The following is an 11,549-nucleotide window of genomic DNA, read 5'->3' as shown; positions in this document are numbered from 1 at the left end:
TGCCAGATCGAAGACTTTCATAATATGTTAAGAAGAGACTTAAAGGACAAAGAAGTCAGAGGTGTTTATTGGAATTCTATGATCTACTTTCTATCCATCACTAAAATGTCTCATTGAATCAACTGACTTTGAAGTAAAGAATGAATAAATAACAATTATTTTCTTAATAACATTTGCAAAGTTAGACGTCAATGTACTTTTTTCTATATAAATATATATCTATATACACTCACTTTAAGGTTTAGTTGAATATATTTATTTGAGCTGCTGCGAAAGGGGCTGTGCATTTCGGAAACCGCAGTGCATAAAGGGGAAAACGTTTCTGGTTCTTAAATCATTTTCACACATCAAACTTAGTGGTTACTAACTTCACAATGCATATGGTGATTGAAACCCAATGCCCAAAAGAAAAGAGGGAATCCATACGGTCAAATGTCATCAGTATGAAAACTATAGAGTCCCAGCTGAACTCACAGGAAGCAAAGTTTAAAGGTCCCTTATCATGACAGTCACAAAACCAAGTACAATAAATGATGTTGGCTATTAGCACATGTGAGAGTTAACAGAAGATAACTGTGATTGTATTGCTGCAGTGTCCTGCATCAGCTACTATGAGAGCTACTGAAAGCAAGCCAGAAGGACTGAATGTGCAACTTCTGATCACAACCAGGGCTTTTACAGTGCAGGGTGTCAGGCGTGTAGCCTCGCATGCTTTTTACAACCCTCAGATTTTGCAGGAAATTTTCTAGCTTTTAAAGAAACAATTTTTAAAGAGAACGACAAAAAAGACTCCCCCATTTCTTAAATTACTAGCTCCTACTCATTGCTTCCCATCTATTCAACTGTACAGTAAAAACTCATGTAGAGTAGAATCCATTCAAGGTTCAAATACTATGTACAGCAAAAATAATATTTGCATTTACTATATATAAATATATGTTGTACAGCATCAAATAGGGCTAATGCAATTTTAATGAGTGGGAAAGCAGCCAATATTTAAAAAGAAAACAAAATTCAAACACCTGCAGGAGCATAAAAACTGGAGTGACTCTCAAAGCCAAAACCATTGCCCCAAAAGACAGGAAATGTGCCAAAGTGGTTTCAAGGGCATAAAAGAAACATCTTTATCTTTAGCAGTAGGGGTGGGCGATCTGGCCAAAAGAAAAAAAATACCATCACAGTCTATTGATCTAAATTGCAATCTTTTTTTCTCAATTTTGCCATGCCTTGCAGATTATAGCCAGGCTTGAAACAAACAGATTTTTTTCAATTTTCACTAAAATACAATACTACATTTAAGATGGCATCAGGTTCTCATTCACAAGGTCTATTTACAATAAGTCATCCAAGGAGGAACCTTGTGAATTTGTCCAGTTAGCATAACTATCTAGTTGGCTATATCCCCCTATTGATATGCTTACATAGTGTGGATCTGCTAGTCAATGAGATTATATGAAGTCTGACAAGCAAGAGAACATTAAATATCGCGATCTACACATTTTGCCTGAAAAACAGATTGCGGGCACTCTGAAGATCGATCTTGATCTAAAATCAAATTTAGGTTGCCCACCCCTAAGTAGAAACTACTCACTGGTTTGACTTTCATGAGCTCCAACATGCTGCTTTCTGTTGGCTACATGTGACTCACAACCTCCACTCTTGTACATGCCAGGTTGGTTTCTTTCGGTAGTTATGCTGTAGCATCAAGAGAAAAATAGATGTTTATCTGTACCTTAAAGAAGTGCAATTGATTTATTATGTGCAATACTGTGTATTTTATACTGTTTTTTTAAAAAAGGAAAAAAATAAAGATATTTAATATGCAAAATATGAAAAATAAAAACAGACATCTACAGAGCTCTGAAAGTCTGAAGAAGGCAGAGTATCATTTGCGTAGCACAGTAGGATTTTATTTCCCGTCAAGGTAAACCAGGTTCCCCAGAGACAAAATAATATATTTTCTCACTTACCTCTAATGCTATCATTCTGTTTGCAACAGATTAGACTATATTTGCACTGGATTACAACGTCAGAATGATCACGTCAGTGTCATCATTTCTGGAAAGATTTGTTCCTTTTGAAATTTTTAAACGTCTTTTTTTTTTTTTCAAGCACCGCTACCAAAATGTCATTCACCTCAATTGCATTGTGGTTTCTGCAGAAAAATCTGCAAACAAAACTGAAATAATTTGCATGTCTGCGTGTAAGTGAGGAAATATGTTTGATTAATCTGGATGAACCAACCCTGTAATTTAGGATTTCACTTGGGCTAAGATTGAAAATTCTGTATGCAAAACAACTCTACAATCTTATGTGATGAAAGATAAGATTGAAAAGCCACCTAAAATTAGCCCAAGCATCTCTTTGATGTAGTAAGATGGCACAATACGGGAGCAGAATACAGCAGGAGGATAAGCAGCAAAGGGCCTCATGGTGCAGCAAGTCAGCCTGCTTCTGATCCTCAGTTTACACTCACAGCTCAGTTCTCGTCCCAGTCATCCTCACTTTAATGCCATCTATGGTCTATTGGGCACGTTCATCCATTGGTGCATGTACGTGCGTCTGCTTAATGTTGGCGTAGACCAGCAATGAGGTGAATGCATGAGTAAACTGGGGACAAAGTTTTGACTAAATGCCCCAGAGATGCAGAGTCACCCTCATACGGATGCACGAAGCCGCAGGAACCAGTACTGCTCGAAGGCAGCACTCCCCCTACCTGGATTGGGGCAATCTCCACAGGGCTTCCCTTGCATGGATGTCTACAGCACAGTACTGAGGTTTCAGACAGGACGCCAAGTGCATCTTCACATGTCACACTCTTTCACCCTTTAACCGCAGCCCTCCTGCGGTTTTAAGGTGGCAAGCGTCACCACATGAGTCCCAGTGCCGTCCACACAGTGTTGACAGCGAGCATACGTCTGGCATGACTTGTCGCAGGGTCAGCAAACCCAAGAGGATGCCCAGTCAAGTTTCAACACAGGAGAGCTGCAGCGAGTGAGTGATAAGTGCATGTTTGAGGCATTATGATGCATTGCCATATCTCACTATGCTTCTTTTCTGTAAGAGCTCTGCAGCAGTCTGGCCAGTAGGAAAGAGAGGGAGGGGGAGGAAGAGCGAGGACAGAGAATCAAGGAGATGCTGAGAGAAATATTTGAAACAGGAACAGACACAAAGACTAAGTAATAAAGAGAATGATACAGACAGTCAAAGATACAGGGGAGAATTCTGATCTGAATAGATGTCACTGAGATGGCTTTGTTATAATATATTCGGTCAGTGAGTGCATGCAGCAAAGAACGAGCCCCAGCTCCTATAGCCAGTCAGCCCCATACTGTCAATCAATAACATAGAGTCCTTCTTCTGCAGCTATTCACTCAGTTTCTTCTGCACACTGCAGGAAAATCGTCAGAATAACTGTAGGCAACCATCACCAGAACATGCTGTTGGTCAGCCCTCAAAAGTACAGCTATGAAAAGTTAGACAACATTAAGTAAAAGACAACGGTCACTCACTGTTTCTAATTTATCCACGTCTGTTAGGTATAATAAATCATTAGTTTTGACATTCATGTGTCTGCTGACAATGCATACCAAAATATGCAAAAGGTCACTATGGCTAACATAACTGAACAAGGGAAATACAAAGGCTTGTTTCACTGGTTTGATTGCACATGACAAGCGTATAACATGCAGGTTTTTCCAGCTGCAGCTTCCTTTCCATGTGTATCTGTGGGGCACATCCAGAAGCTTAAACGAGAGGAAATGTAATTCAAGGGCATAAAGGTAGAACTTTGTAATTTCAGCAGAGACAGACAAAATGTTTCTGCTACTATTCTAATGTAAATGTATTCACGAGGACTCATCTCAACCTGTGTGTGAGGGTGGACATGAATATAAAGATGTAGCCTGCAAGGATGACCAGCGAGGCAAATTCCAATGCAGCGATGCTGTGTCTAAGTTGCTAACAGGCGTAGCACTGCAGTGACAACACACAACAAAACAAACGGCCCAAAGCTGTCACTGTGATCATACTCATCAATATTCTGTGTCCACCACCACCAGGAGTAAGGAAAGAGAGGAGAAGGAGAGAGAGAGAGAGAGAAAAGAAGAGGTGTGGGAGCCAGAGTAGAACGTTAATGCATAAATCTAAATGTAAGAGGCTGCCACTCAGAAGAACAAGGTCAGTGGTTGGCTGCAGTGCTGTGTGCATGCAATCTGCCTGCAGAGTAGATGGCAGTGCCCAGCGCCAGCAACAACAGTCCTCTGATTAGAAAGTGACGACAATTCTAGCAACGCTAGGTGGGTCTTGTGGCTGTTAAAAATTCACACCAACCTTATCGATCACTAAATAGTGATTTGGGGACCTGCTTCAAATGCAGCATCTGTCCCAAGTACTGTGTAATGTATGCTGTGTGAGAAAAAGAGCCACGGTGCTCTGAGAAAGGCAAAGCTTTGACATGACCTCAAACTCCTACTGGGTAAAAGGACACTTGCCCTGCTGATGCTAAGTATTATGCAGGTACTTAGAAATGTCAGAGTAGCTGAGTACAGTGGCTAGCTGCCTATAGAGGGGGTGGTTAACAAAAGGCAGAAGTCAGTAGGGACAATAAAAGCGAGCTGTGTATAAGGGAGTGAAGCATAGCAGAGCGTAGCTCCAGTGCTGGTATACTAAGTAGACAGTTTCAGAAAAGACCACAGGGGGTCACAGGTAGAGCAATTTCATTAACCAGACGGGAGGCTGGTCTGCTCTCACACAATTCAGCAGACACTGTGGGAGACAGGAAACGCCATTTCTCCTAAGGATGGATGGAAATGGATGCATTTAGTATAATACAGCAGAAAGGAGACCAGCGTGAGCTGCCTTCTCCAGTGTCAATAGCCTTTTAGAGAAGGTTGTAGGTCAATTCCAGATTTGAAATATGTGATCAAAATAACCTCGTTGCAGTGAAAAATAACAGGGGGTCAAATGTCAGGGGTGGTTTGAGGTTTACCATCTTTTCTAAATCCGACTTTCCAGATTCTCTGACCACGAGCCAGGCGGGACGACGTGGAGTCTGTATGCCCCGCCATAAAAATGAATAGTTTGGAGAGCTACAGAGGCAGAGTAAGTGGGACTCACAGACCCCCTCTAGGCAGCTGGCTGGAAGAGAAAGGGGGAGCAGGGAGGCCTCAGCTCAACTCAGAGCCTCATTAGCTTTACATTATATAGTGCAATGCATGCTGGCGATCTACTACACAACAGAAGGCTCCCCATTTCTGTGATTAGCTTGGTACCCTGCTGAAAGACAGAGAGCGTGTGATGGAGTGAAAGAGCAGCAGGAGAATCTCTCCAATCCAAAATCACTGTGCTGCAACTTGGAGATGAGGTGAAAGAGAAAGTAAGGAATGAAACCGAGAGTGAAACGACACAGGAGACAAAGGACGAGTGCTGAGGACATATTATAGTTCTGGGACATAACGCACACACTCGCAAACACACGCTGGATGATTAGTGTATGATAACTACTGCTGGCTTCATTAAATCACTCTCTGTTGGTGTGGTTCAGCAACTGGTAATAAAAGCAGATAAGTTTCCATTTAAACAGGTGATGCTGTTTCCTTCTGCTCCACAGACGGTGAGGGTGCTGTGCCTGCACACACACACAATAAATATCCTGAGACAGGTGAAGAAAGGATGCTACACCAGCTAGTATCAATGCAATCATTCAGTATTATACGACTCCCTGTGTTCCTATACATACTTGTAAGTCTAGAGAAAATGCCTCTCTCATCATTCACCTCTTTTTAAGTGGGCTGTAAAAGTGCCCTCAGAGGACTGTCCATCATAAAACTGGGAGTAAAAATTACATATGTTCATTACCTAATTCTCAGTTTCAAAGTCACAGCACCAGCTGCATGAAGCTCTAATGGATACAAGCGTCAATGGGATGAAACAAAATATCTAAAAGAATACCCAAGTTGACATTCAGTGACTTTTTGGACTCGTGAAAAAGGATCACGAAGAAAGCATATTTAAATGCTGACTGATGAGTGCATTAATTGCTACAGGGCTCTGGCTGAGACAATGATTGGGGAAGGATGCTAACGAGGGCAACACTGATTAGACTACAGCACAGAGCAACAGAAATGTTTTAATAAGCGAGGGATCAGATGCACAAACAGGTGAACACACACACACACACACACAAAAAAAAAAAATCATGAAACAGCAAAACAAAACACACATTTCGGCACACAAACAGCAGGTCGGAGAGCGATATGAGCAGATCAAAGGCGATCTGAGATTGAGGCTGCGTGAAAACATTCCACCAAGGTAGACTTTACCTTTAATGATAGCTTTGGAATGGGACTGGAGTTGCAGTGGGCCTGTGGGAGTAAAGCTCGCTGTGGTACAGGGGCCTTTAAATTGCAGCATGTGTGTGTGTGTGCGTGTGTGTGTGTGTGTGTGTGTGTAACAACCAGAGGAAAACAGATTGAAAGATTGATTGGAAGAGAGCTAGCTGTGGAAGTACGGCTAAGAGTTGCAGAGAATCATACAAACTTACAATGTGAGGGGAATCTCGGCCCATGGAAATGACTGTCCTGTTAACAGTCCTCAGCAGCTTCTCCATGATGATCTGAACGTGCCGCTGGGTCGGACCCTGCATGAAATAATAATGATCATCAATATATACAGGCCCTTGTTCAGTGCATTCAAAACTCAATGACCACAAATAAGTCTGGCAAAGCAGACATTATAATAGATCGGTGAGTGAAAATCATCAGGTCTCGAGTAGGTCTGTCACAAGATGAAGACGAACTGATGAACTAGAGATCCACAAGGCCGAACATCTGCACTGCATTATTTGCACAAAATTATCATATATTTATAATCAACACTATACTAATATTTCATTATTAAATATCACAGTTGCAGCTAAAATCTGTTCACAGGTTTTTGAGACCCACACAAAAAACTCTTTACTTGTACCTTTCTTTGTAACAGTCCAAAACTGAATCTGTCTTTATCAATAAATATGAAAAATAGTTGAGACTGAACTCTGCAGCATCAACCTAAACTTTCAATAATTTACAGACTTCTTTCTCTAAGTGGAGGAGCGAGCATGCACGTTTGCCTGTGCACATACACACACAGAAACGTTCACACAATTACAGCTGATGAAAAGGTGCACGGAGCAGGTATATTTTTAGTTTTATTTCTTAATCTGAATATTTACTTTGTTGATATTGTGAGATAGCACTGTTTACTTTTTAGACTGAACACTAAGAGAGTGTAAGAGCCATAATGACAGTGTTCAATAGCTAACTGGAAAATGTTGTAATGCCCCTTTTTTGGGTTGACTGTTTGTGATGTCACAGCCACTTGCACGTCAGTTATGATTCAGCAGTCTAAGGAGCAACATAGTTTTTTGACGGTCCGTTCATGATTGAATCTTGTAACTTTGTTTTTGCTTATTTAAGTAAAGATTTTTGAACATAGTTACCTGGTCAGAAGATTCATTACTACCAGTTAAGCTTATTGCTGAAGATTTGCTTAATAGTGGCGGTAAAGAAGATTATTGGACAGATTGCCGCTACAGAGAGCTTGTGAAAGTTCCAGCATCTCCCAGCTGAAACTGCAAGGGGCTTTTTCCTATCTTTCACATCTTATTCCTTTCCTTATCCACGTGTGCATGTAAGCCTCTGAAAGTGTGCAGCACAGGTATGAAAGAGAGGGCAAGGTAGGGATAGGAAGCAGAAAAACCAAAGACAGAGAGAGAGGGAGTGTGAAAGGCACAGCAAGTGGGAGAGGTGGATAATCCCTTTCAGAGTGGAGTGTGGGAGGCCAGGCCGTGGTGATCAATGGTGAGGGGAGTCTGAGAGGGCCTGAGGGAGGACATCAGGAGTCTGAGCATGGAAGAGGATGAAACACACTTGTAAAGCAGCTGAGTGTTTTGGTTTTGGTGTGTGTGTGTTTGTGTGTGTTATCATGTATGCATGTGAGGTCTGTGTGTGAGGGATGTGGATTCCAGTGAAAAATTTATGTCACCAACTAACCAAATGTTATCATCAAATAATCCATCAGCAGATCAGACAAAACAAGCATTTAAAATTACCAAGATTACCCATCTTGGGCTCTGTGAGCGTCTAATGACAATATTGCAGCTATTTTCTGCCACTTTATAAACTAAACAATTAAGTGATTCATTAAAAAGACAACAAAAACATTAATCAAGCATTAACTTGACTGGCTACATAAACGGCTCTGTGATTGACTTTAATGACTACTTTATCATCATGTAGGCTGAACTGCTGTAAAGGTGGTCCGGCTCTAAAACACCAATGGGTGAAGAAGAGCTCATCACTATGTTCTTGGAGCACATTCACCGTGGCCTCCAGCCACCCTGAGCAATGAATTACTGAGCACAGCCAGCTCTACAGGTTAGTAAATTAACAGTATGGTAAAATGAGCTCCTTTCAGGGCATGCGGGGCAATAAAATAAATTAAGAACAGTATACTGATTAGTAGCTATTCAGTAAAACAACCACACTCTAAATGTGCTTCGTGTTCATGGTCCCGGATCCCCTTGTTACGCTGCTGTTTGCACCAGAGAGGGGAAAAAAAAAAATACAACAACTGAAAAGTTGTGTTCCTCACCACATCCTTCCTGTAGAGCACCTCCAGGATGTCACTAAGCAGCTGGCAGCAAGCCTTCAGCTCCTCCCGCTTCTCCAGGTGGAATTTCAGCTGGTCCGTCATCAGCGGCAGGAGGATCTCACGGCAATCTGCAGGGACACCAACAAACACACATATTGACAACGCCTCTCAACACATCGAGCGCATGATGGATTGCGCAAGGCAGCACAGCATATGCTCTCGACGTGCTCTCGATGAAGACGCACGCAGATCGTTACTGGCTTCCTCGGAACTCAGAGGATTCAATTAAGACAATGCACAGAAAGAATTTTGTTAATTAAACTGAATATACAGCTTGACCATCAGAACAAATGCCAATAAGAGCTATTAAGATTTTCCTCCTCCCTTGAAGTATCAAGTCAGAAAAAAAAACACCTAGTAACCAGACACTTTTGCATCTAAAATAGCAAGAAAGGTAAGCGGAAAAACTTTGTAACCCTGTTAAACTACCAGGTACAATTAAAATTCTTCTCAACATCCAACCAAACCACCAAACCCAAATGAAAGAATTCAGCTGACATCAAAAAGTGAATTTCCATATGCAGAGGGTAGAGAATTTGGTTGGCAATTGGACGTGGAGGACAGCAGCGATAAGCCAGGAAGTATTCTCACGGAGGCGGTCTGCCACGAAATTATCATATTTTTTATTAAACCTTCTGATTCCAATCTTAGTGCCATTTGTGTACGTGTGTGTGGATCATATTTAAAGCCTGGGGACAAATACTGGAGTTAGGGTGGTTCAATTTAAAAGATGGGGAGTGTCAGTTAGAGGGTTAAGTGAGAGTTTTTATCAAGTTATTGTGAAGAAAGCAATCCCATAACAGTTTTCTGTCCACTTTGAAAACTTGATTACCCCCCCCCCCCAAAAAAAATAAAGAAGTTGTAAAAATAAAACACCTCTCCATTCCCCCATGCAGTACAGAAACACTGACACGGTCTTTCTCACAAATACAAACACTGACAGATATGTTACATTAAAAGAAAAAAAAAAAGACAACAAAAGAGCAGTACACTGACTTAAACCAACACCAATCAACCAGAATGAATGCTCTCTTCAAATAACAGCCTTTCAAATAACAAGGTGAAGACACACCGCTGCTCTAAATGGCCATCCAGCAATGGATTTCAATTCACAATCAACACAATCGCTCTGCTTCACGGATAATGTTGCAGGGCAGAGCCAATCAGCTGGGACAAAAATGAAGTTTTAACTCCATTATTCATCGAACATACACACACAAACAAAACAAAGGTTTGCCAATTGCCAATACCGCTCAATGAACAGCAGGATTAAATGCATAATGAATAGCGTAAACTGTGGTGACCCCTTCATAAACAATCCCCAGACATGTCAAACATCCAGTCAGTGTGTTACATTCTCTGACAGCTCTCTAACGGAACCAAAAAAATTGAGCAGTATGGTGTGATGCCATGGAAAGAGCTAAACAAAGGAAAAGGAGATGCTTTCATCCCAACATGCACCTACAAAAAAAAAATCCAACAAAAGACACAACAGCAATTTTGACTGAGGAGAATGTCTTTGTGTCCTCTGAGGCTGAAATTAACTGCAAGCCTTAAGTCACAGCTCCACGCAGAGACCGTGATGACGCTCGGTAATAAATGGGTAACGAATACATTTCACAGCAATTCCAAATAGAACAAATGAAGACTCCTGGAGAATTTTAAATTTCATTTCTAAAGACTCAGACATTGATTAGTTCATCAGTTCAACACAATGGTTCTCTTCTAGCAATCTAGGAAATCTCTCATAGCCGCTGGACTCCTTTTGAATTGCTGTTAATAATCCTGATGCAAAAATAATTTAGGGGAAGCTCCTTGAAGATACTATATCAACTAGATATGGGGTCTAAATATTAAATCATTATTTCACACTTATGTTACAAAATGACACAATTTAACAGATTAAGTTGCTGTTAAAGTGTGTTTGTGTGAAGAATTACTCAAAAAGAGGTATCAACAACAAGTGTGAACTGTGTGTAGAAACAGGACTAAAACTCCGTAGCTTTGATGGCAGTTCACAGAGTGTTTAATTAAATGTCATCAAGAGTTTATCCTCTGATGAGTAAAGTGTACCACATTTCACATGTTAATTTTCAACATTTTTTTTTGGCTCAGCAGTGGTGCAATAGGAAAGATAACATGACCCAAAATCCAGGAGGCTTAACCACCGATTATATTTTGAGGAAAAATGGGTGGCACAAGCTCCTCTCTGGGGAACATGATTTTGCTTGGAAAATGTCATACCAATCTTTCTTGTATATTCTGAACCATCTTGAGTAACAAATTGATGATCTGGCCTGCGTGTGGCGCTATAGGACAGGGCAGGAGGTCATCAAAATTTGGATTATTTATCCTCTGATGACCGTGGTCCAAATCCACTGCAAGTTATATGGAAATGAAATCTTCATTTCCCACAATGTCCTCTCAGGAGCTTCAAGAACTCCTTAGGATTTATTCCAACAAATCCAATTGTTTTTAAGAGATTTGGCTGTAGTTAAAAGTATAGAACCTAAGTCCACCTCAGTATAGCTTCTATGCCCAAACATCCCATTTTCGCTGTGCCGACTTCCTTTCATTCTGCCAATGCAAAACCTCAACAGAGTTTAGAGCATGGACAGACGCTCTGAGAAAATAATCTTAAAAAGCCCCACAAATCTTTTGTGAATAGCCTCCTATTTCTGATGGCACCATTGTGGACAGGCTGCTCTTTAATACAGCTATTATTCACCTAAAGCTTTTGCTGGTAAATACCTGAAAAGAAATGTAATGTATGTTAAGAGTCTGCCTTGTCACGTGTTAGCTAACCCTAATGCAGAGTGACAACCATGTCTGCACTGAAATATTTTTGGTGC

The 11,549-nt window shown here is 41.0% G+C and overlaps 1 protein-coding gene across 2 annotated transcripts in view; it reads right to left on the bottom strand.

Moving 5' to 3' along the window:
* Nucleotides 1-11,549, bottom strand: part of dock1 (dedicator of cytokinesis 1) — a 164,736-nt gene that overhangs the window by 93,079 nt on the left and 60,108 nt on the right. For both annotated transcript variants that reach the window (XM_046377496.1, XM_046377497.1), the window contains exons 26-27: nt 8,638-8,765; nt 6,545-6,640 (exon numbers count right to left, since the gene is read on the bottom strand). In XM_046377496.1, coding sequence (XP_046233452.1) covers nt 6,545-6,640; nt 8,638-8,765 — 224 coding nt within the window. The remainder of the gene's footprint in view (nt 1-6,544; nt 6,641-8,637; nt 8,766-11,549) is intronic.

Source organism: Scatophagus argus, chromosome 21 (genome assembly GCF_020382885.2).
Source record: "Scatophagus argus isolate fScaArg1 chromosome 21, fScaArg1.pri, whole genome shotgun sequence".
Classification (NCBI taxonomy): Eukaryota; Metazoa; Chordata; class Actinopteri; family Scatophagidae; genus Scatophagus; species Scatophagus argus.
The sequence above is the reverse complement of the archived record's forward strand: the minus strand, read 5'-3'. Positions and strand labels throughout refer to the sequence as shown.